Here is a 26521-nt window from a genome sequence, read left to right on the forward strand (position 1 = left end):
ACCTAGTTCAATGACTGCACAGCTCCTCAGTAAAGTGAGAAAAATACACCAGAGTTTTAATGTGCTCTGGCTTTGACAGCTTTGGTTAATACATTTTTGTCATGTTGTAGATGCAGTTGCACAGTTTAGTTGAATGTCTGGTTACTCAAAGCTGCTTGAATGATGGAAAAGAATCAGTCATTTGTTTCAGTTCGTTTAAAACAGATGGAAAAAGAGTAGGAAGCATGACAGAGGAACAGATCCCCTGAGGAAAATGTTGAGGAGGGGCAGGTCGGTTATTTCATCAGCAAACTCTGTCCATTTAATGACTTGAATATACAACACTACCTCCACACAGTCTCTAATTACAACCCAACACTTTGTAGGAAACATATTAAGAGCAACGTTTTAATTCGGCTCCTACCTAATTCACCAACCTCTAAAAAAAAGTCTGAGTCTGAGTCTCCTGCTCAAACTGTTGGAAACAACTGTTTTCATTGTGGGCAGAGTGTTGTAGTCAAAGCAGTGTGTGTAGTGTATATAGAAACAGTAGGTTGTCTGAATGGTTAAGACAGCAGCTAAACGAGACGACATCAAATCTCGCACATTGTGAACGGAGTTTGGCAGGACGCAGAGGACAGAGCGGGGCAGGGGTTGGTTTGAAGCCGGAGGCGGAGTTTTTCTGGAGTTGGAGTAAACCCAGAGTTTTATGTGTGAAAAGCATTCAACAGTTTAAACGGTAAAGCAGAGAAAAAGGTGAGTCTTCATTCTGTTATCACGGTTTCAAATAACGACCTCGGTTCCGTCGCGTTAAATCAGGGAAGATTTAGAGTTTCACGGTTCAGTGTGGAAAATGCTTGGTTGGCAGAAACACAGCAGACGGATGTTTTTATCACGGGTTTTAGCTGCTGTCAAACAGCTGCGAGCCTCAGCTCAGGCTAACTCTGAGAGCAGGATCACTGGAGTCACTGCATTGCTTTCTGGTTTAACACTGTTCTGCATACATCATTCAGGTTTCATTCACTTTAAGTCATTGTTTAGCTGAAGTTACTGAGATCATACCCTCAGTCTTCTTCTCCTTCTTCTTCTCCAAGATGAAACGTGGATGTGAAAGTAGCTCCAGCTCAGATTGGGATGAAGGGAATTCTCTGCTCTCTGTATTATTATTGGACATCAGAGAGATCAGTTCTGTGCTCTTTTAGCTGAAACTTAGTCTGGTTGGGAGGTTTGGTTCTGCTGTCTGTCATCTATTCAAATGAAAGTTTAATGATCTTTTCTGTATCAGTCAGCAGGACACACACACACACACACACACACACACACTGCTGATTCATGTCTGATCTTCTGATCTGGTGTGTTCAGGGTGGTGGATGTCTCTCATCTCTTTTTCTTCGACAGGCAGCTCTCTGATTGTGGGGGGGGGGGGGGGGGGTCATTTAGGCTGATGCCTGCAGCTTCCTCCTGACCCCAGGCTCAGATGGTCTGCTTTCTCAATAACATGTTGCAAACTTAAAAAAAGGAGAAGTGAACTTAGATTGTCTAACTTATGGAGAAATCTGCTCTGATGCAGATATGATTTGCAAACCAGAAAAGTCAGCAAACTCAGACAGACTGTTACTGACTAACTTTTTTAATATTCAGCCCCTTTTATGCTCTTTATGCTTTAAGTGGCACAGCCATCCAGAGGAGCTCCTGCAGTAACAGTTAAAGATTCTGTAAGTTGCACTTCATTTAACAGCTGTGACAAACCTCTGAACTGAAAAGCATACTTTTATTTTTCCCTGTGAGGTGAGCTGAGGTGGGACGTGCCCCTCTCCTTTCGCAGAGCCTGCTGTTATGGCTCGGTACCTGAGGTATTTCACCACTGTGGGTGACCAGCAGCCGGGTCAGTGGGAGGATGAGGAGCTGCACGTGGCCAGCGAAGACCTGAGTCCGGCCACGGGACAGTTTCCAACAACACTGACCTTCAGGGATTCACTGAGGAGACTCTACAGCTCTGACCGGTTCCAGGTACGTCTCATTAGTCTCTACATCTTTTCATTCTCCACTTAGATAACACTGATATGAGCACTGATTTGATTTTCTTCTATAAAATGTCAAGATACTTACTGTTGTCAAACAAACACTCCAAAACACAAAGATATTGAACTTACATATAAAAAAATAAAGAGACGCAGCAGATCTTTATGTTTGCATGTCAAGCTGGAACCACACTGTGGTGAATGTACCAATACAGCAAACTAAAAATACTTCATTACAAGTAAAGGTCCTGCATTTGCTACATAAAACTAGCTCCACCTCATTCCAGCTGTATCAGTAAAATGCTGCCTATACATTGTCTGGAAAATGTAACCTATGGAAATATATCAGTCACATGCATTTTACTATGGAACAGGTACTTTTACTTTTGATATTTAAAGTACATTTTGCCAGTAATACTTTTGTACTTTGTGTAATCCAGTGGTTCCCAGCATAGGGGTTGGGCCCCTTCAAACGGTCACAGAAAAATGTGAGGGGGTCATTAGATAATTGATGGGAGAGGAAAGAATATTTCTTCAATAGTTTTGTAAAATATTGAATCATGTGACCTCTCCTGGCCTCAGACAGTTGTGTAAATGAAACAGTGTGAGAAGTTTAGAGGGAAAACATCTGTATTGGAACTGCTAACAAATGAGAAATGACAGCTGTAAGTGGTTGAAGTGAGGCACCTTTTACTGATTGTCTGATGTTTCTTTCAGGTGTTGGTGGTGTGTTTGGTAATCCTCGATGCCTTCTTTGTTCTGGCCGAGCTGCTTATAGATCTGTCGGTTATCAAGTTGGAACATGGCCACATTGCTCCTGAGGTGAGAAAAAGACTTTTCCACAGTTAGAATTACAACCTTTAGGTATTGTGACGAACCAGTATTTGTTGTTGCAGGTGTTTCATTACCTGAGCCTGGCTCTTCTCACATTCTTCATGGTGGAGCTGGCTGGGAAGCTCTTTGCTTACCGCCTGGAGTTTTTCCACCACAAGTTTGAGGTATTTGATGGTTTGGTGGTGGTGGTGTCCTTCATCCTGGACATTGTCTTCATCTTCCATGAGGATGCCTTTGATGGGATGGGTCTCCTAATCCTGCTGCGACTCTGGAGGGTGGCCAGAATTATCAATGGTCAGTACCTCTTAGCATGTTTCAGGAGTTTTAGTTGAATTAATTGTAATTTTTAGTAGAGTGATCTGATATCATTTCTTAAAATGCTTGAAATTGATCTTTGGAACCTTTGCATTTGCTCAGTTTCCCAGTAAAAACACATCACACTAAATGTGTGGAGAGGTTCAGTCTGATGTGTGAAACATCTCCTTTGTGGAAATTGAGTTATTACAACAAGCACAAAAAATCATATAGATGACATATGGTAAAATATTCACTAAAGCTGCAGTTTACAGGAATGTGGTGAGTGAATTGGGATGGTTCACTCACTCTGGCATTTATGAGAGAGACAGAGTGAAAAAAAGCCTCTGCAGACTGATCTGAGGTCAGTTTGTGTTTGTTGAAGAGATATTATCTCTGGCTGTGAGATGTGAGGTGGAAGTGGAGTGAACAGTGTGTGGATTCTCCTTCATTCAGTCTGTCCCTGCTGCTAACAGCTGTCTGCAGACCTCAGGTCCATGTCCTGTCCACACAGACACTTTCACTCTGTCCTGTCTGTGCTCACACTCAGCATTACACTGGACGTTTGTAGGGGATAATATATTTTTTTTGGTGATGCCCTTGAAGGTGGTTCAGGTGTTTTATTCTTGAGCTGTTTAGTATACATACTGTAGGCCTAAAAATAGACATGTGTCATATTTGCATTTGCCAAGGAGGATAAATCCTGGATCCACAGTTTTATAACCAGGAAATGTGTTGACACTTTAGCTGCTAATGTGCACTTTACACAGTTTTATATTCAAGGAAACAACAGTGTTTCTCACTTGTTGAATATAGAAGAAATGTCAGTTCCCAGGAGAAATTCTGAGAAGCATTTTATACAGTATTGATACCTACCTGATGTAATCATCAGGAATCAAATCTAGCATTTTGGTCTAAACTGAAGTAACTCGACAGAGTGACAGTTGAGAGTCCAGCATCTCTAACTATTGGATAATTTATCATTAGATTTGGTACATTCACACTGTAATCCTCCAGAGCTAAATGTAGTTCATCATCAGCTCAAAACTGCAATTTGTCCACTTTGGTTTCTGACTAAATACCTGCAAAACTAGTGGTATTCCTTTCTGCCTCATCTGGAGTTTGCATTAAGTGCTAATTAGCAAATGTTAGTTAACATTTAAGGTAAATCAGAACATGAGAAACATTACCAGAGATGTTTGAAGCATGTCAGTATGCTGATGATACCATTGAGCTCAAAACACCAACCTCACAGAGCAGCTAGCATGGCTGTAGACTTATTACTCAGATGGGAAGTATTACCCACCAATCACCTGGGGCTAAATAGAGTTTAGGAAAATAATTTCCCCTGTGTCAGAGAGTCCAATTTGGCAGAATTTCGATTGATATACTGGATATTCCTTGAGTTTGCAGTGAAAATGTACATTTCAAAAAGAAAAGAAGTCAATGTACAGTGTACCCAGAGCTGAGTATGTCTGAATGTGTTGCAGGTATCATGGTGTCAGTGAAAACCCGTGCAGACCAGAAGATCCACAAGCTGAAGGAGAGCTACGACCACCTGGTTCAAAGAGTCACAGAGCTACAGGAGCGCAATGACAAACTGGTAAATAAAAATGTAAACTGGTCTTTGGTCAGAATTAGTTGAGGGTGGTTGTGTGTGTGGTGTTGTGCAGCTTAAAGGTATAATATGGCTCAATGAGCGAGAGAGAAAGAGAGCACAGCCTTCGCACAACCCTGTGGGAAGGTGCTGCTTTGCTGGATTTTGCGTGAATGCAGCCAAAGCGCACACTTCCTGTATCACACTTCTTTCTGTCTGCTGTGGCCTCTCTGCTCTGCATGTGTTTGGAGTCCATCACACCCTGCGTGTGGTTATTATACACACCCACTGTCCAAAGGTTGCAGCCCAGAATGTCCCATACACAGCAAATTAAGAAAAAATATAATAAAATACAGGCAGAAGGTAGGGTCCAACAGGGCAACAGTCATTAGTCAGATGATCAAACAGGTGCCTAGTGTGCATAATACATCTCCCCTGCAACACCTTGGTGAATCTGGATGAGCGTTTCTAATAATACGGTACTTCAGAAAATCCATCAGATGTGGACTAGCAGTGTATGTGCTCTAGCTTTGAATGAGGTCCAACAATAGACTGACTCCTCTCTCTGTCTGTCTCCATCTATCGTAGGAACAAGAGAAACAGAAACTTCAAGCCCTCCTGAAGAAGCACGGCATCGACTTCTAACTCATCAAACTAACTGTTGTGAAGCTACTGTTCAATGTCAGTTATATCATGTATCTTTCTGCATTTTAATTTTCAAATTACACATGCCATGATAAACATTTATTATTATTGATTATTGATTTCAGTATTCCTACTACCTGTTCACAGAAACTTACATTAACTGTTAAAGTGGATCCACACACAGATTTCCTGTCACTATGGAAACCAAAGACGGCATTCATATCTAACGAATGTCAAATATTCACATGCTACTGGATATCACTCTATAAAGCTACAAGGCCATAGCCTTAACTTGCTTGTATATAATTGAAGCTTTCTTCATGCTGATAACTTGTACATAAAACTAAATTAACCTCTGCTGAGTGACATTTATAAGTACTGTATGTTGTGTAAAAATAAATCAGATTTAAATAAATGAAGTGTTTTCATTTATTAAAAAAATGTTAAATAATCTTACAAAAATCCTATATACATCATTCACAATATACAGTAATAGCTCACACAAACAGTGCTTGTAGTCATCAATACCACATATCAGTGTGTATGGAAGATGTTACCATACACTGGTTAGTGGAACCTGCATGGACTGATGGGTAGCTGTTGGCTCAGACAAAAGGGAAGAAGAAGTCGAAGGGCAGTTTGGCATCAATGGTGGGTATAGCCCTGTAACCAGGAAGAGCAGCAGCAGATACTGGTATGAAGGCCACTGAGCTTCTGATTGGCAGGATGCTGCTGCCACCAGACAATAGGGCCTGTGGGAGAATGAGACACAGTAGAGTTGGTTAGGATATTTGATTTCCACTCCATCTTTTTATCTCTCTGTGAAAAGCTGCCAGCATTTGTGAAAAAGTGAGTCTTACCAAGCTGCTGGTGTTGGTTTGGATAACTTCTCTGATGCTCACAATCTGGGGCTGGGGGTTCACCAGCGATCCATATTTAGTCCATTCAATTTCCAAATGAAGTGACAATGGGATGCTGCAACTCTGGGATTCCTGCAAATGATAAACATACTGCTGGATGATGGCCTCACAATGTAAATCATTTACTGCTTACTGTGTCTCAAATATGGAAGTATGCAGTATGGATTAATGTTGATTTACAGTGGCGGAAAAAAGATTTCGGACACCCCACGCATTTGTAAAATATTGGTAAATGGACTGTACTTATATAGCGCTTTTCTAGTCGTATCGACCACTCAAAGTGCTTCGCACTACCCATCACATTCACCCAGCGCTTGCACTATTACAAAGCGCTCTAGCACATTCACACACCGATGTTGCAAACATCGGGGGCAACGTGGGGTTCAGTATCTTGCCCAAGGATACCTCGGCATGGACTGGAGGAGCCGGGGATCAAACCGCTGACCTTCCGATTAGTGGTCAGCCCCGGCTGTGGCTTAGGAGGTAGAGGTAGAGTGGAGGTAGAGCGGAAAGAATCAGTCTTAGGTCTTCAAGTGCAATTTCTTTTAGTACAGTCACAGCCAAAATACTAAACAAATCCTTAAAAAGCCATTAAAAACTTAAAATTGATTGGTTCCATAAAAATACATGAGAAAGTTTGTGTATTAGGTCATTTTGGTACCAGACACAGACACAATTTTTGATGTTGCGCTTCATGTCTATATAAAGCCAGCACATTTAAAAGTTCTTCGGAGACAAAAGTGGCTAAAACAAGGAACCTAACGCAGGAAACACACCTGAAGATACAGATTCTCAGCCAGGAAGGGTACAGCTGCTGCCAGATAGCCAGGAAGTGCAGATGCAGTTCTTCAGCAGTTGAATACACTCTGCAGAAATGCAGACAAACCAACAGCTTGGAAGACAAACCAAGATCTGGGCATCCAAGAGTTTCTTCAGCAAGAAAAGACTGCATCCTGATCTGCATGTGCAGGGAATGACATCACAGGAGCTTCAGCAGCAGTGGTCAAACTAAACTGGTGTCCAGTGTTCCACCCGCACTGTACGTGGCTGACGTTTAGATCATGGCTTAAGGTCCTACAAGGCTGTCAAGAAGCCCCTGATCAATGAGAGACAGAGGTTAGCCCGGCGTCGTTGGGCCCAAGCACACAAGAACTGGACAGCCAGGAACTGGAAGAAGATTCTGTGGTCAGATGAGTCCAGCTTCCAGCTTTATCCTCCTCCTGATAATGTGAAGGTACGCAGAAGGCCAGGGGAAGCTTTATCTCCAGCATGTACAGTACCTACTGTCAAGCATGGTGGAGGCAGTATCATGGTTTGGGGATGCATGAGTGCTGCTGGTGTTGGTCATCTCACTGTCTGTGATGGCACATTGAACTCTGCCAAGTATTGTGCCATTCTCGAAACCCACATGCTCCCTTCTGCACGTGCACTGTTCCATCGAGGTCAAAACTGGATGTTTCAACAAGATAATGCCCCTCACCACACATCCAGGGCCAGGAGAACTTGGCTGCAGGAGCACTGTATCCAGGTCTTAGAGTGGCCAGCTCAATCCCCAGACATGCACCTCACTGAAACTCTGTGGTGGATTATCAAAAGGTCTGTTTCAAAGCGTAAACCAAAGAATGTAGAAGAATTAAAAACAATAATTCAAGACAAATGGGACAAGATTACCCCTCAACAGTGTGAAAGGCTCGTGGGGAACATGCCAGCCAGGATTAGAGCTCTACTGCGTGCTAATGGCAGGACTACTAAATAATAACAAATGAAATATTTGGGGAAAAAGATTTTTCCCCAAATATTTCATGATAATATTTGAGATAGAGAAAATTTTAAGGGTGTCCAAACACTTTTTTTCCACCACTGTATAGTACAAAATAAGTAGTATATAATATATATCAGATTTATAAGCCTGTTAGGTTCAAGTACCACCAAATGACTTCTCTGTAAACATTCAGTATCTTTACTTTGTATTTAAGAAAGAAATACAGTATACCAACATGAATTTTGAATTTGAATCCAGAGGTGACCTCAGTCTTGCCTTCAAGTCACAGTTGTATTAAGAAAAAAAAAAAAAAACACGTGTCTGTTGTGGTATGAAAACAACAGCCCTGCTCTGGAGCAGGTTTTCTTCAGGGACCTCTCTGTGTTTGGCTGCATTCATTCTTCCCTCCAGTCTAACCAGTCTCCCTTTCCCTGCCTCTAAGAACCCCCCCATAGCATGATGCTGCCACCACCATGCTTCACTGTAGGAACCGTATTAATCAGGTGATAAGCAACTTTTTTCATCGCATCAGACCAGAGAATGGTCTGATGCTCCTGGGACGCTAAAAGCTTCCAAAATGGTTTCATTGAGGTCTAGAGGTTTCCTTGGACCTCATGTGTTGGTTTTTGTCCTGACATACAGTGTGAATTGTGGGACTTTATATACACAGGTGTGTCTTTCTACACTAGTCAGTTCAGTTTACCACAGGTGGACTCTCAAATTCTAGATACATCCTAAGGAAAACTAAAGCGAACAGGAAGCAGTTGACCACAGTTTGAAGGGTCTGAATAGTTTTTGATTTTTTATCAACTTTTTCTAAAAACATGTTTTTACTTTGTTATTATGGGTTATCATGTAGATCAGTGGGCCAATTTTATCCATCTAAAATTAAATCTATAACACAATGAAGTGTGGAAACAATGAAGGGACCTAAAAAGTCACTGTGCCACAGAGAAAAACACACTGGAATAAATAATATAATGCAAAAAAAGGAAAGAAAAAAATCTTGGACTTGATGTCAAGACTCCAAATGCTTTTTAATATCTTGAACTCAAAGGTGCAATATTGCTATCACTACACAGCCAATGTTAGCATTAACAGCTCTTTACTTACCAGTCAATTTCAGCATCAAACTTCATTCCTTTACTCACCAATGGCTGTCTCCAGTGGTGGAAAGCAACACCAATGTTATTTCTTGTTTTCTTTCACCAGCTAGCCTCAGCCCATCGTATCTCATAACATCACACTGTAATAACGAGTCACCATAGCATTCAGTCTAACATCTGTCCAAAATGAGAGGATGAAGAAGTTGCGCTGCCCAGAGGACATATCCTAAACTCTTGTCTTGTAAATGCATTGATGGCTGAACTAATTAGCTGTTAATGCTAATGTTGGCAGTGTAGCTTATATCTTGCACCTTTAACAGTCTCACAAATGCTACTGTCACATACACATTTTCTCTTATATCAGATTTAGGATTTGACCAGAGCCTTTTCAACACCTGAAACTATTTTCTGTTTTCAAACTGTGCTTACCCCAACACTGAAATCGTTCTTGATTTGTACCCAGTCCAGTGGATTACTTAACGGGGAGTTTCCAAAGGAAGCCACATACTGGGGATAGTTTGGTCCTCTCAGAACATCCAGAAGCATCTGGGAGACCAGGGAGCAGTTGGTAGCATCCTCCAGTCTGCAGGAACATGAGAAGTCACCATCCCATAATTCTTAAAAAGACACTGTACCCGTACACTCAAATGGGAGTGTGAGGATCTTGTACCTCAATGTGCAGCCAGACACAGAATCCTGACCAAACAGGACAGGGGAACGCTGATGTGGACCCTGCAGACAGTCCTGGTCCTTGGCACTGTGGAGAAGAGACAGTGTGTCTCTGAGGTCGATGCTTCTGATAATCCCAGTGAAGATGACTGCTAAGGACAAATCCTGGGCCTTGTAGTACATCAGAACGTCATTCCTCTCTCATCAAACACAGTAAATCTACCGTGGACACCTTACTACTGCTGTCAAAGAACACTGTTAATGTCTGGAAATCAGCACGAGAGATTCCAATAATTCAGGTAAAGGATATTCTGCTGCTCTTGTTCCAGACACAAGAGGCAGTCCAACCACATAACCTGGATTTCCACTGTAGTGGACAGCCACCTCCTCACCATCCTGCTTAACGACAAAAGACACTATTTAGTCTCCAGAATAACAGGTTCTTGTTCATTTATTAGATGTGGGCACCTATATAATGAGAATAGACACTAAAATGTAATACAGAACATGCATGAAGAGGGCAGTTAGCTCAGAGTCCACTCACTAGCTTGTTACAGAGCTTTCAATTGTCAATCAAAGTCTTTTTGTTTTGACAGCAACTGGCTACTAAGAAAACTCCATCCACTGAGGAAGAGCATGAGATGCAGTTGAAAGCCCAAGAAAAAGCTAATGAGTGGACTTTGAGATAAAAATTTTATTTTAGCAAATTACTGTTTCCAAGGTCAAGAATTAACCTTGATGTTACATTATTAGTTATATGTATGACTTTTACAGACTCTGTAGTCTGTGTAGTCCTCAGTTTTGTTGCAACACATTTTGTTTATCTACAGTAGGCAAGAAAAACATTTTAATACATTCTGATTCATTTTCTTGAGGAAACTAAATTCTAAATTCTTTGTAAAGAAACTGACAATTCTCTGCTTCTAGGTTAAAATAACTCAAATAGCCCTCAAAATGCAGTCCTGGCAAATCTAAGAGTCCATCCAATAGGTTATGATACCCTTCGAATCACATAGATTTTTTAAATGAAACCTCCTTGGTGAGTACTGCTAAGTGCAGTATCATCCTCAAATAGCACAACACAGAACTAACTCCTTTGTGCATAACACTCTATGATACATCAACAGCATATTGTTGAGTGATGCTACCTGGACAAAGGTAATGTGAAACTCCTGTTTCAGGGGCAGAGCTGCTTCATAGGATAAATCCAAGCACCAGAGACACCGTCACATTCATTATCTCACCGGCTGGGTTGTACTTCGTCACATATACAACCTGAGGAGACAAAATGTCTGAATGAGTCAGCAGACAGTAACTGATTTTATTTGCAAAAGGTTTAATGTAGGGTGAAATAATTCTATATCGACAATTGTAACTTTACTTCTAGTATTTTCACTTGTACAGTCTAGGGTCTTGTTGCTCCAATGTTTTGGCATGGAGCACATAGTTAGTGTTGCAGTGTTGTACAGGGCTGCATTATATTTAAACATGTTTCTAATGCTCTCTTTTTCCACCCTGACCAGAACATAGTACTGAGTAAGAGTTAACCCTGGATATTTGGAATGTTTGGGCAGATAAAATAATTAAATGTATTTAAAAATGTTGAAAATTTTTAACCAAAAAATTACTCTACAAATTGTCAAGTGATGGACTGTAGTTGACTCACCTTCAGCACCACATTAGCACAGAGACCTGGGTTCAGGAGAACAGGACTGATTTTTTCTCCTCCACTCATCTTCAACTCAGTTTGGGTCCCATCTACAGACTGCAGGATGACTGAAGCCACCTCCACAGGAACAACCTCCAGCAACAACAGAAACACCCACATCAGTCAAACAGTTTCCATACTGACCCTCTGCTTCATTGATATTAAGCAATGGGTTACAGTTACATTTTGTACTTTAAAGGGCGATACCTTTGTTTTGTTTGTTTTCAGAGACTTGACATGTGCTTGAGCTGCAGTAGATACGATGCCTGTTTAAACTTTGGCAACATTTACAGGGATGTTTTGTTATTATAGGATGGCTAGTACAGATTTATTTGAAATGTTTACACTGCATCGCAACAAAATCCTGACTTGCACACACACATGAAGTTCATTGTACACATACATGGAACATATGTCAAAAAGTCTTGTTGACTTTCATATCACACCACACTAAATCATAGGCAAAATAATCTATGACAGTACAGCCGCAAAGACTACTCAGTACACAGTAATGTGAAGAAAAAGTGTGTTGTCAGTGTCAGTGTGAAAATAATTGATTACTTCCTTCTTCTAAGGAGTTGAGTAAACAGTTGTGTGACAGAAAAGTGCCATTTTTCTTGTTTTTGCATTGCAGCATTGAACCTCAACAGTCTGTGCTAACTCACTGAACTATGTGGCAATTTGAAAAGGTGCATATTTTGAGGGCCTGTCTATTCTTTGCACAAAAGAAATGTCAGTGTCTTGCTAAATTTCTTCATTAAACAGAGACTGTGAAGGCATGTGAGGTTTTTTAAAACAGACTGATTATTTAAGTTGTACATCATTTTTTACAGATTTAAAGTGGATTTTTTGTGTAAAAGACAAAATAACACTTTTTGTAATGAATACTGAAAAATGAGCTTGAAAACATGGATTTAGTGTTAAGTTACCCTTTTAAATACAAAAGTGAATTAAAAAAAACTGTTGATGAATCTTCTGTTTGTTAACTAATTAACTGACTAATTGTTTCAGGGTTAAACAAAAAGTGAAATACTTACTGCTGCATCTTTATTTTTCCCCTGTAAAGTAAAAAAAAAAAGTTTTTTAGTTTAACATTCAAATGAACTTAATCTGATTCGGTCTTTGTATAGTTAATGTTTTAAGCAATTCCAAAACAGTAGTTGAATGATCTTGTGCAATCTTTAGTTGACCCAAAAACCTCCAAATTATTTATGGGAAATGTCGATAATGAGGGAAGTGCATTCAACATCACTAAAATAATATCTGGAAAAAAAAAATCCTCTTTCAAATGCTGTGAATCTTGAAGAAAAAAGTTGTATATAGCAGAGTAACAGTGAGACTTACAGCAAAGAGCTGGATGTTAGTGTAGGTGTCCATGTTTAAGGCTGGCAGAGTGCCGCAGTCCTGATCCAGGACCACACGGCGGGAACAGCCTCTGCTCTGTTCCTTTAAGAATGCTATATAACAAAAACACTCTTAGCAAGCTGTGGACCTGAGAGATGCTCAACTGATGCATTAAAAAATAACATATAATGATGAAATAATCTCAATATGCTTTTCTCCTCATATTTCAGATGAACATTATAAACCACTCTCCTGATTCTCTGCTGAGCAGCTCAGATGTTGTAGAGTGTAATTCAGGTTAATCTGTGTTTAAACTGTGTTTCACTTTTATTTGTGTTGCACTTTGTACCATGTTTGTAGTAGGCTGTATGCATTATGACAGCATTCATACAACTTGTCGATGAGTAACCTCTGCAGGTCCTATTAGAAATACCATGAACACAGACTTGTGTTGTTAGAGGTTGTTATGACACTGCTGACTCTACTAATTTAAGAAAATTGTCTCTCTACATTATGTATAGATCCAGTCCAGGCTCAGTGTAGCTTTAAAAATCATTTGTGATCTCAGTGCAGTATGTGCTTAAAGTTGAGCCATTAAAGGAACAGTACAGAAGTTTTGATAAAAGTAATAACACACTTTCTCTTATGAATGCAAAGTTCAGTTTGTAAGCAAAAAAAAAGCCCTGGCTCAACCCAGTACTCTCTGCTACAGATTCACTTGGTCTGTTATGACCTATATTAAAACAGGCTTTGCATTCAGCATCCCAATCATATTTAGCCAGTAAAATTTGCTGTACAAAGTTTTGGTAGTTTGTGCTTCTCTGTAGAGCCTCTCTGAGGGTAAGTGTGAGTGCAAAGGGTGGGAAGCATTGTTTCTGATCTGGAAAGTTTTACTCTTCATATTTAACTCATATTTCTCTTTTTTCTCACTATAACTTGACTGGCTATATTTACTATTCTAAAAAATGTCAGTGCATAGCTTTGTACATCATATTCGATGCTGCTGACACAGATAAAAGAACATGGCACAGCACTGGTGAAACACTTTGTCAGCAGTAGATCAGTGCACCCTGTAGCAGAGTCACACCTCTGAAAATTAGCTAACTTTATAGTAAAATTAGTTAACTTAAGATAAATATTGCTATGTAACTGACATTACTGAGTCAGTTTGCTGGTTTTCATTATCCCATAATTATCTGTTGTGGCCACGGTGGTTGCTGTTCAGCTAAAGTTACATAGTCTCACATTAGGCTGAGTAACAGCTACCTGCAGGACTTGTGTCCACACAATCAGCAGTGACACCAGGTGATGGCAGCCAGAACATCCCTGTCTGTCCACTTTCCCCTGCTGTCAACATCTCCTCCCCATACTGAAAACAGAACACAGCAGCAGAGAATGAATAAAACAATCTGATGTAAAGAAAGAGTAACAAAACAGGAGCCAGGTCTACAGTTTCTACTTCAAAAGAGATATACCTGGTATCCAGATGAGGCCTGGAGCTCTGCAGTGGACACTTGACTACTGTTTTCCTCTGAGCCAAAAACAAAGCTTGTAAATTGTTTAAACAGTGAGTCAAAGTTGATGTCGGTTGGAAGAGCAGGTGAGGGATGAGATAATGCATCAACACCTACACAGACAAAATAATCAGCAACTTAGGAGATGGAAAGGCTATTATCATGAAGTACTCTGTGACACTGCAGCATACTGTTTGTGGTAACAAGTTCACAATAATATTCTGCCTTTACTATAAGATTGATTTAAATCTACAAATGAATGACTTACGGTTTTGTGACTGAATGCAGAAAATGTCATAATTTGTCTCCTTCCTGACAGACGTCTGAAGCTCTGAGTAGCCATCTACGGTACTCCCTAAAGAGTAAGATGCTACATCACTACTGCAAAGCTGCTTGTTTCCACTGCAAACAAAAAAAAAAAGAATAAACACAAAGGATGAGCCAGTGCATATACTATATGTAAGAGGATGTTGTTTCCATGTGTAAACCTGTAAGAAACACTAAATCTTGTTCATACTGACACACAGCAGAAACACTGTAGTGTAGTTCATTTATCAAGCTGTATTGTTTCAAATCTTACATATGACTTGAAGTCAATCTGAATGAATTATCAAATAGATGCTTTAAGATACTTCAACTGCAGAGAGAATTAGAACTTTATTTGAAAAAGGCTCATATTAAAGACATTTAATATTCCCAATTTTCCCTATGTCATATTTTATCATGGTTTAGGAAGACACCACCCTGTTTTCTAATATAATCCCTATTCCACTTACTCTCTGCTGTTAATGAAAACTCAACATTATCTCCATGTCTTAATAAGTTCAGACAAAAGTCCATTTACACAACACTTATCTCATTGTTGCTGCTCTTTCTCTCTCTTCTCTGACAGAAATGTTCACTGATTACCTCCCGTAACGTCCATTTTTCAAATCCTGTTAAGCTATTATCAGTGAAACAACACTTCCTACATGGATGTTTCACACCAAAGACATTCCAGGGACTGGAGGGGCATAATCCCTCCCTGATCTGATAGTCTTTATATTTTAAATGTTTGAAGGAAAAGCAGAGTTTCAGTGAAGATGACTGCACTTGAAAAAAATGTGCCATATAAGTGACTGGCATAAACGTGTGAATGAAAAACAGCATTTCATGACATGATTCTGTTGTTGTAGTGACAGTACATAATGATGAATTTACCATGTCAGCAAATAGAGGTAATTCCTCCCCTCCTCAGTGAGGGAGACTTACCTGACGGTGCTCACTGTGCAGCCGGTGAACAGAGCCACCTCCTCACCACACTGTCTATCACAGCAGCAGTTTATATCACACACATCGTTGTCCTCGTCACAGGGACACAACCTGTCAACTAACACGCGCGCACACGCACGCACACACACACACACACACACAAACAGCAATGCTCAGTCTACAAAGCTTTCATCCACCTGTCTAAAACTTTCTCCACCTTATTGAGAAAACTTTTACTTCGATCCCCACCATATAACTTATTCTGATCGGTGAATTAGTGAAGAAGAACTACGGACGTAATTCTGAAGCTCCAATTTTGATTTATGTCGTTAGTTCGTTGCTTTAAGTTATTTAAAACAGACAAATATCGAACTGACTCATTACATAACCTAACTACAACAATAGCTTTGTACTAAAGTGTAGACCTAGGCTAGAACTGTATATGTGTACTGCCGGTTAATGACAGATTACCGTTGGTCGCAGGGATAGGTAAGCGGCCGGAGACGGGCAGGGGTTTAGCGGGTGCGGTTGGCTGAACGGGCTCCTCCGTGCTGCTGTAGGTCGGCGTCGGGTTTGTGGCCTCAAACTCTGTAGGCTGTGTAGTTGTATAATTGTCCGTAACGTTATACTTGAAAAAATTGTCACCAGGCGCCGTCGTATTAATTGTGGGGCTCGTTATATTTTCGTCCGTGGTCACCACATTAAACGAGAGAAATAAACACAGAATGTATGCAAAGGACCACAGCACAGCAGCCGAGGCCGCCATTTTTGTTTAACCGTTGCTATGGTTCTTGCTCTTCATGCTTTATTTTCTTGCTGCGTCAAACGTTACCGCCACCTGCTGTCCGTGTAGAGAACAGAGAAGAGCTTTTTCAAAATTTCGCGCTCAGGGAAAATTTGTCTCAGATAAACAAATCTGTATTTATCGTGTCAAAACAAAAAAAGAAATTTCAAAAGTTCATTGCATATATCCATGTCCTGGAATAAATTCTGATCTCAGGGTACAGACACACTGCATTTATCATATAGATAATGAGTTATGATCATACATAAACAAACCTATATTCATTATACATATCCATACATACACATATATACTGTACATGTGTAGAGTATGTCACGTTCATATCCAGCCAGGAAACTTTGAAAATATAAAATATTATAAACAGAGTTTGGTGTGTTTGTTAAAGTGACAGCACTTCCTGCTGCAGAGGGGATCATGAGGAATACACACTGATCAGCTGTGTGTCAGCTCAGTGAGAGGGACTAGGTTTTATTTTACCCCTCAATCACTTGGACTCAGAGCTCAACAGAATTAATCACCACTTGTGGCTGCAGGGTGGGCGTTATTGCTCAGCAAAGTTACAGCTGTTGCTTTATTAATGTTATAATATATTCATATATTTTCTTAACATGAGTATGTTTAGTAAGAAAAATACTTTATTATTATGTTCATATCATAGTTACTCAAATTTGCTAATAAATACAAGAACATTACATTATTAAAAAGTCCATTATTAAGAATAATAATAACAGTACATAGGCTGTCTTAAATTTTGAATTCATCCACCACAAGGAGTGATTGGATCATTTGTTAACTGTTTTTTAGATTGCCATCAAAATCCTGGAGGCTCAAGGACAAAACCTGGCATAAAACAGAGGTCACCATGGCTACAACAAATTTATGCCCTCTAATATGTTTTCTTATTTATTTAATTTACTGGTTGACATAATGTCTTTAAATGTACACATTTTAACACAGAAAAAAAATTCTTGTTTGTGCGCATATTCAGTACTTGGCCAATAAAAGTATGACTCTGTACTGCAAACTTGGGTAACACATTTAAATGCTGTCATTTTTTTGTGGGCACAACTCACTGGGGTCAATTTGATCATGAACATAAAAGATGTCTGTTTATTTTAACGTAATAGCTGGGTTCATTTAAGGATTGAATAAAAGTGCTAGGGGTCACTGTCTGCTCACAGGGTCTTTCAGTTAGGAATAGCCTGTTTACATTGTTTACATTGTGTTTAAATTGACTTTTAAAATATATTTCTAATGAATGAAGGCCATCTGATTTCCCGTCAGCTGCAGAACTCTTGCAGAACTTCATTTTGTCTGCAGCTGGGTACTCCTACTTCACTGAGATAAATGTTCTTACTAATTCCTTGTTCAGTCAGTCTGAGATCTTAAACTTCTTAACTCTCTAACCCTCTTTATAAATACAACCAACAGTTTATCTTTGTCCACAAGATGGCAGCACAGGATAGTATACAGACATGGTTCAGTTTACTGGAGTCAACATACTCTCTGTCCTTAGCTTTAAGATAGTAATTCTGCCACCTGAAAAAAATACCCAACATTGTGTGATCATACCTTTATCTATATTAATATACAAATATCTGCATTATTATTTATTTTGGTCCACATGGAACAAGATTTCTAGGCTGTTTAAATTATAAGCAACACCAAATGTAAAGATACAAATTACTTGTAAATGTGTAATTATTATTTCTTCATGGTACAGGATCATTTAATATCTTACTTTACTTTCTGAGTGATGGGACAGGTGGATTGGTGAAGGTAAGATAATGAAACTCCAGATGCTGAGCCAGCTGTGCAAGCATAGAAAAATATAGTTTACAGTTAAACTGACTGAATTAAAGGCTGTGGAGAAAAAACAGATGTGTCGGTGCTGGGACCAGCTGATTTCCTCGTTGTATTTCCACTAGAGCTTCAGAACTCACTCTGGTTGGTTCATCCAGTAAATAAACAGCATTACAAGTGTGACAACCTTACAAAGGGGAGTAAGATCTAGTTTAGACGAGCTGTTAAAACATAGGTGTGACATTTCAAATTGTAATAAGTCAATCTATAAAATGCCAGAAAGTGTTTTTACTATGTTCGACTAACAGCCCAAAACCAAAGATATTCAATTTACAGTGATGTAAACACATTTAATTGATTATTGCTTTTTTTTCTTTTTTTTTTGGCAAATACATTTCTGATGATAGTGGATGATGGATAAATTATGAAAAACTGCAGTTAACAGTAGGTTACTGTATGTGTTACAAAACTGATCAAGACCAACCACTGATGAAACTAACAATCACTGTGAAGCAGCATTGTTTTTGCTCTCTCTCTCTGTGTGTGTGTGTGTGTGTACTATCACCTTTTAAATGTCATAATACATGCTATTATAGATATTATACACTTGGTGTAGTGAATGTGTTGCAAACAGTTGCTTTTTCTGGACACATACAGCAGACACAGAGCAACATTAACATCTATTTAGAGTCATGCAGCATGGTGGATGTAGGTAGCTGCTCCCATATGTTCTCCAGCTAGTTGCTAATGTTGTCTGCTTTTTGGTACTGAGCAGGTGGTGTACAGAGTACAGAGCTTTTTCACTAAAAACACAGCTGTCTGCAGCTCTTTAATGGGAGCTGTGAGACTAAACAGAAACAATGAGCTGAAAGAGACAAAATCCCTCCATACAGTTGAGAGAAACTGCACAGCATGGTGATGATTGACAACTTTCACCTGGTGATTAATGCAGCTTGAAAGTCAAGTCCACAGAGAAATTGAGTTGTATCTGAATGAATGTGATGCTGAAAAGCACAATTCTGCAAGTGCACAGCACTGTCTCTAGAAATTGTGCTAATAGCTGCTGGCATCCTGTTGGCTTTTACATTCTGGACAGAAGTTGAGGAACTGTGGATGAAATTGTGAAGAGCTTTAAAATCACTAACATGTCACAGCAGGAGGCCTGTTTGGCCACGCCCATAGCCCCTTATCACATGCTCTCTTCAAACCTGAACTCTATTTTATTTTTATGGAGCACACACATGTTCATAGCGTAGATATCATCCTTCAGTAACACAAACACTGAGTCACCTCCGCTTCAGATATCTCGCCTCACTTTTTGTCGTCCTCCTGATTCAACTTTGACTCCTTGACCTCTGACCCCTGTGAAACTTAAACATGTTCATTTGTTGCATGTATTTGGGCTTGTGCAGTTTGTATTCCCTGTTACACACATTACACCGGTGTCTCTTCCCCTGTAGTATCTCCCACCCCTCACACCCAGTAATTAATTCTAAATGGCCATTAAAGCAGCGTGGGCCGGACCACTGATGAATATATTCAATTGCAGTCTTTGTTGATAATATCCACCTGTCAGGGGGAGGCACACATAGGCTACGGATGGTAATAGCCCAGGTGTGTGTGTGTGTGTGTGTGTATGTGAGAGTGTGTATTTTACCTGCACAGTGTGTTTGCGTGCATGTGTACACACACTCTCTCTCTCTCTGTGCATGTGTGTATGTGAGTGTGCATGTGTGATGTGTAGGTGCTGACGTGGGGCATGGCCATTGAACGATGAACACATAGGTTATCACAAGGTCACCACCTCACTTGGGTTGTGTGTTTGTGTGTATGTGTGTGGTTGGTTGGGTAGCAGGGAGAGGAAGGAAGTCTAATTAGAACATTAATTAAGAAGCAAACGGCTTATTGAATAAATCCTGTGGTCATTAAGAGAAGTCACAGCAGGCAGCCTGCTCCTCTCCTGTGTTCCTCCCTCTGTCCTGGTGTCACTGAGACAATACTGATGTAACTTTGGACTAATAGACCAGTTACTTACTCACAGCTCAGTGTTACTGAAAGACCTTTGGCTCCTCTGCAGTGCACAGAACTACCATGTGATAATACTGACATCACTTCCTGTCTATTTGTTAGCCTCTGTGAATGCAGTCTATTCACTAACCTAAACTCTTCAACAAACAAAAACTATGGTTTATTACCACTTGGGTTTTACTGTTTCTTATCTCTGCCCATCACTTATAATAATATCACTATCTCTGGTGGTCAGTCATACAGTACTAAGACAGTCAGCTGTAGTTGTTTGCACGCACAGTTTTATATCCAGTGACAGATTATTAGCAGAATTACCTGTGCACTCACTTTCAGTTCTGTCACCTTGAACTAAAGCAGTGGATAATGTGGATAAATTTCATCATCTGACATGAAATATCAGAAATGTCTGAAATGTTGCTACATTCCAAGCTTTTTCCCTGAGTACAATGTTATCATGAAGACAGGACCAATAACTGGCGCTATGAAAATGAAACCTACTTTGTAATAAACAAATCATTTGTTTGTAGATTTTTCTATTGTGGAAGTCCAGCTCATTTAACATGAGACAGGTCTATGTGTTTAATCATCAGGACAAAAGATGAGTGTTTGTGTTAGAGAATGTTTCTTTGTCTCTTTCTTTGATAAAGAAACAAGCCTGTAAAAAAACCTGAGAAGTTCTGACTCCCAAGGAGCATCTCTGGAAAAAACATCCAGTTATGAAGCTAGAACTTCTGTTACCTGCCAGCAGAAGCTGAAGATTTCACTTCCTAGAAACTTGATAAAACATCAAATAGTTTAAATCAGGGTCAATGTTTTGTTGTTCCTACATGATACATGTCCCTTCCCTCCTTGTTATGCAAAAATGGTTTGGCCTCTCACATTAAAGTAAGGTCATGTCCATTGTTGTTTGGAAGTAGGGGCGCAACTATTCAAAAAGAACATCCTTTGCTTGTTTGCTCATTTACATTATTGCAGCACTTGGACTGGACCTCGTGCACCCAGCAAGCACACAGTGAGCTCTGGTATAGAAACTGACAGAGTCAGTCAGAACTTTATGGATGCTCGAGCCCACCTACTTACAGAGTGTGAGTAACAGGACGCAGGCAGTAGTTCACTTAATGGCCACAGGTGTCAGTAATAACAAGAGTTTTCAGATTTCTCCACACAGAGCCTTTAACTACTGGCCATCAAATGATACAAAGTGACTCACTGCTGCTGTGTGCCCTTCACTGTGCTTTGTACCATGTACCACAGGTTCACAGGAACCAGTGTCCTTAGCTGTAAATCTGCTGTATTTCTTGTGATGTTCTCTGCTGCCTTCAGCTGGCTGTAACTCACTATACAAAGCATGTGTGTGTTTGTAGTGTATCATGTCCCAGTGCTACAGAGCACCACCTCTGCTCCACTAATCCTCTCAGCCTATCTCTCTCTCTGTTTCTGTCTCCGTCTATCTGTCCACTTATCTGTCCATCTCTCATCAGGTCATCGTCTCTACTGTCTCCCCTCAAACATCATCCCTCTCTCCCTCCCTCTCTCTCTCTGTGTTGATACCACTGTCCTCACCCAGCACACACGTACAGATCAACAAACCTTTGCACAGGCCTTGTACTGTATCTCCACTATTCACAATTTATACTTTCAGAATTTACACCACCTCACCACCTTAAACAACTACATTAAAAAAGAATATACTCTCTCATGTAGTATCATGCAGAAACATTGAATATCCCTCACATTTAAATCAATCTTTTTCTGTATAAGATGGCGTCTGTGAATCAAACAAACACAGTGATTAGGATATTAATATTATCTGGACATCTAGTCCATATCTTTCTATCTCTCCACTATTCTCTCTTCATCTCTCTGTCTCTGTCTTTCAGTCTGCCATCTCTCTGCCCTGATACCATCATGTTATCTGCTCTCCAAATTAAAACACCAGCCTTATGCCCTTCACTGTCACATACCTGCTCTGTGTGTCTGTGTGTGTGTAGGTCACACTGTTGTGCCATTGTCTTGTAACAAAGGTCAGTGTTGTGTGATGTGTGTGTGGTAGATTTAGATGGTATGTATGTGAGGTTTAGAAATGTTTTGTTCCTCACACACACAGACACAGACAGGGCTTAGTAAAGGTTTTGTATATTGCTAACAGAAATAGAGAAAGAGACCAACAGATCCCACAAACAGTGGACAAGTGAGAGATACAGATGCACAAAACCCTGTGGTCCCCAGCAGTGGGGTCAGCTCATTAAAGGAGAGGTTCACATATGCAATATTCTTTCACTGTACATACACCGTTCAGCATGGCATAGGTCCCCCTCATACTGGCAAAACAGCCCTAACCCTTTGGGGCTTGGACATGGGATCTCTGAGGATCTCCTGTAGTGTCTGGCACCAGGACATTGGCAGCAGATCCTTTGGGTCCTGTGGGTTGCGGGATGGGGCCTCCATGGATCTGACTTGTTCTGGATCATCTCACAGATGCTGGGTCAGATTGAGATCTGGGGAGTCTGGAGGCCAGGTCAACACTTTGGGCTCTTTGTCTAACTCCTGTATAAAATCACACAGACATTATGCTTCTGTGTAAATAAACAAAGGTGGTGTGGTCAAGCGTCTCCTTAACTCCAATACTGCGTGATCTCTGTGTAAAAGGGGCTTCAGTGTGGCTACATTGTAGCAGATGGGGGACAGATCCAAAGCCCTCTTCTGTGCAAAAGTCCATTCTAAAGTTCAGCTGAAGTTAATCTGAGGATTCAGCAGTTTAAGATAATCGAATCAATTTTCCAACAATACAGTTTTTTAAATACGAAATTTGTGTTACTGTCCCTCCACTGCGGCTCAGGTTGAAATAACATCTGATGAAACACACAAAGAATTTGTACTAAAACACTGTAACTGTGGAATATACCACCTTAAGGCACTGTCTCATTGACAGTATCGAAGTTGGAGATAGATGAGGCAGCAGAGGAAAATAAACTAGTAGGTCTATCCGATAACCCTGGAGTAAAGCCAAAAAATATGAGGGATGCAGGAAATAGTTCTCTGGATAGGGTTGTGAAAGAGAGTCTAAAATGGGTGTAAAAGACACACACAATAAGGCATTTCCTAATTATCTGCTGCACTCTAAATCTGCAAATGGGCGAGAAAGAGTGAGTGAGACTGGCTGGTTTACAGAGATGGTAAAAAGGCACTGTTTTGCATTCCATGTGTTTCAAGCTTGAAAACAAGTCAAGCAGTGGTCTTAATTCTAAGGAAGGAATGAAAGTGTCAGAGATAAAGGAAAATAAAGGAAAAGCTTTGCACACCAACGTTTCTTAAAGTCATCTGGGATAGACAGCCAGCAGAAGAATCTGACACACTGTTAGAGACTGCTTGATGTAACACTTTGTTTTTCCTTTCACATGGCTTCTAGAGGTGACTCAATCAGAGTGGGAGACTCAAACATTGAGCTACTGGGTAAATATGACACTGTAAAATCAGCATCTACAGAAAGGACAGGAGGGAGGCAAAGTATTATTCTTCAATATGTGATGCTACTCCTGACATATCTGATGAAAAGCAGAATATGATTACGCTGAGATAGGTTAACAAACAAGATGAAGAGTGGGAAATTTGAGAGCCGTTTCTCTAAGGTTGAAGATATATTGAAAACATATTGAAGAGTGGAGATGTTTTCCTCTGAATGCTGAGTTTCTTTTTTATCTGGAGCATCAGAAACCTTTCTTGGATGGTTGCTTAGTCTTTCACCCATAGGCTCCTGGTGGTGCTGGTGCTCCAGCGTAGGAATGTCGCAACAGATACCAGATTTAAAACTCCAGTATTCTGTGAAATACCTGGTGGAGATTTACCTGGTGCTCACAGGCTGAATCATCACTGTGTGAACTCGTTTGGCAGGAGCTTGAATCTAACAGACTCCTCCATGTTGACCCCGATTGTGCGTCAGTGTTAGAGTTTGTGGTCAGCAGGCCTGCAGTGTTGGCTGAAAGTTCTTGGTCTTCCACAGTTTTGCTTCAGTGCCATTTTCGCTGTCATTTCAGACAACAGAAATTTCACATTGGCTTTGACATCTTTATATAAACTCTTTTTTTATGTTTCAAGTTGATGAAAAAGGTTCATTTTAGTGTGTGTTTTCTGCACTGTGTGTTTTTTTTACTTTTGTAAATAGACAGACTGCATTTATATAAAGCTTTTCTAGTCATGTCAACCACTCAAAGCCCTTTACACTACAGGTCGCATTCACCCCTTCACACACACATTCATACAGTGGTTGTTGTGATTTATAAAGAGTGCTCTAACATGCACACAAATTTAAACACAGTCAAACACCAGTAGTTTGCCATCAGGGGCAATTTGGGTTTCACTGTCTTGCCCAAAGATACTTCAGCACACAGACTGCAGAGCAGGGGATAGAACCACTGACCTTCTGATTAGTGGGTGACCTGCTCCACCTCTTGAGCCACAGCCAACCATAACCTACAAAAAAACAAAAAAACAAATACATTATGTAATATGCCCAAACTTTTGCATACAACTGGATGTACAGGTATCTTTGGACTAAAACAAGACTTAAAACAAAACACACACACGCACATTGCTGAAGTCCTTTCAAACTGTCTGTTTAGAATCACTGGAGGTCAAGGGTGTCCCAGAGACAATCTATGTTTTATCGATCAGTTCAATACATACATAATCGGTCAAACTGCATCATATCCATCAAATCAGAGGGGACCAGTACTGAGTGGGCACATCCTATTTTTAATATCAGGACAATTTCAGCTCCATATACCGGTCTAACTTTAATATACATACCGTAGATGAACAGACATTCATACTACATTCAGTCTATCAAATGCGAATTATCCATCATGACAAAGACCTTGGCTTTGCCAGATTTCCATCCAGTTATTACTGCCAATGAAAATATAAAAACCCAACCACTGATTTATCCTCAGCAGCTGCGTGTGCAGAGCTCAGCTCATTTCAATCACAAACAGCAGCATTGTGATTTACACAGGCCACTGTTTTAATAGAGCTAGCCATGGTCAGATTTAAACTAGCCAGATTAATCAACTAAACATTCAATATCTCCCATTCAGCAGGCGAGCAGAGAGCACACACGACTTCTCAATATGAATTTTCCGGGAGATTTGTCTATTGATCGACAGACAGATGATTTGTGAGATACATTGTGTGGAGATCAATAAGCATCCAGTCAATAGCTCATAGGGAGAAATGAACTGTGGTGACACGAAGGCCACAAAGTCAAGTCTGCGTGTAGTCTCGCACAGTAAATGAAGACATATGTACAGTCTCCAGCCACACCAGAGAATCAAACCAGCAACCTTTCAGTCACAGTCCTCTACAGCTGCAAGGCTTCAAGAAACCAATGAGGTTTAATAAAGTAGGGAGGCACAGAGCCTGAGGAGACAGCAGGGTGGCCAGTGACTTTTACAGCAATCAGACTCATGTTTCCCTCTTACACACACACACACACACACACACACACACAGATTCATACACTCTGCTGTTTTACTGGAGTTCCACTTTGCTGCTCTGCTCTCCCTGCTCTGTGGGGAGACCTCTGTCTTTGGAGGGACTGCTGTGTGTGTGTGTGTGTGTGTGTATGCATGTACAGTTCGTGTGGACTCTGTGTGTTTCTCTTTGTTGGTGTGTGTTCAGCGATACAAGCCACTAGGTCTGGCTCGACTGGTGTGTGTGTGTGTGTGTGTGTGTGTGTGTGTGTGAAAGAACAGTGAGGTTAGAACAGTGTCAAAGCCAAGCGGATGATGAATGGCATTAGTTTAGTCTGTCATTACAGATGGGTGTTTTATGTAGGGGTCAACTCTAATGGAAGAAAGGAGAAGAGAGGAGAGGAGAGGAAAGGAGAGGCAAGGAGGCCTTTGATGGTGTTGAATTAAATCTTTAACTAAAAGTCTGTGGAGCTGCTGCTGGCCCCTGGAGGTTGCAGTGCTCATTATGCCCACAGTGGAAGTGCCAGGGAGCTAACAACTGTTTTAAGAGGCTTACAAGTAGAAAGGCTAATGTAATGTTTGTCCTCAGGATGGCACCACAAAACAGGCCATGGAGTCACCACACACAAGTGTTTCATTCTCTGGGGAACATGAATAAATTTCAGTCTGATTTGTCCTGTGTATAGTGTTGATTCACCTTTACACCTAAGTATGTGGATTCCTCTGTTCAGATACTTGTGTGTAACTGATACTGGATTTTGGAGGTCAACACT

At 40.4% G+C, this 26521-nt stretch overlaps 2 protein-coding genes across 4 annotated transcripts; one reads left to right on the forward strand and one right to left on the reverse strand.

Annotated features, from left to right (window-relative positions):
- Window positions 1-567: 567 nt before the first annotated feature.
- Window positions 568-5785, forward strand: hvcn1 (hydrogen voltage-gated channel 1). Of its 3 annotated transcripts, XM_018694400.2 has the most exons (7): window positions 599-735; window positions 1648-1694; window positions 1805-1989; window positions 2718-2822; window positions 2897-3128; window positions 4619-4731; window positions 5314-5785. In XM_018694400.2, exons 3-7 carry the CDS (start codon window positions 1816-1818, stop codon window positions 5368-5370), a joined length of 681 nt encoding a protein of 226 aa, XP_018549916.1. In that variant the 5' UTR covers window positions 599-735; window positions 1648-1694; window positions 1805-1815; the 3' UTR covers window positions 5371-5785. The 3 variants fall into 3 exon arrangements, with proteins under 3 accessions (XP_018549914.1, XP_050928096.1, XP_018549916.1); XM_018694398.2 differs by lacking the exon at window positions 1648-1694 and having other exon boundaries at window positions 568-735; window positions 1768-1989; XM_051072139.1 differs by lacking the exon at window positions 1648-1694 and having other exon boundaries at window positions 588-735.
- tctn1 (tectonic family member 1) lies at window positions 5786-16442 on the reverse strand. The gene is given in 15 exon segments (XM_018694397.1): window positions 5786-6122; window positions 6231-6362; window positions 9588-9741; window positions 9829-9966; window positions 10138-10226; window positions 10976-11026; window positions 11028-11102; window positions 11494-11628; window positions 12573-12593; window positions 12880-12992; window positions 14146-14248; window positions 14355-14506; window positions 14662-14795; window positions 15645-15762; window positions 16116-16442. Coding segments are annotated over 15 exon segments (1857 nt in total). The 5' UTR covers window positions 16411-16442; the 3' UTR covers window positions 5786-5975.
- Window positions 16443-26521: the final 10079 nt, after the last annotated feature.

Source organism: Lates calcarifer, linkage group LG8, assembly GCF_001640805.2.
Source record: "Lates calcarifer isolate ASB-BC8 linkage group LG8, TLL_Latcal_v3, whole genome shotgun sequence".
Classification (NCBI taxonomy): Eukaryota; Metazoa; Chordata; class Actinopteri; family Centropomidae; genus Lates; species Lates calcarifer.

What these genes read in the sequence shown, in the direction of transcription:
- hvcn1 (XM_018694398.2), top strand. Translation starts at nt 1,816, where the DNA reads ATGGCTCGGTACCTGAGGTATTTCACCACTGTGGGTGACCAGCAGCCG. An exon ending in GGTGGCCAGAATTATCAATG is followed by an intron (nt 3,129 to 4,618) that starts GTCAGTACCTCT and finishes AATGTGTTGCAG; the next exon opens with GTATCATGGTGTCAGTGAAA. An exon ending in AGGAGCGCAATGACAAACTG is followed by an intron (nt 4,732 to 5,313) that starts GTAAATAAAAAT and finishes CATCTATCGTAG; the next exon opens with GAACAAGAGAAACAGAAACT.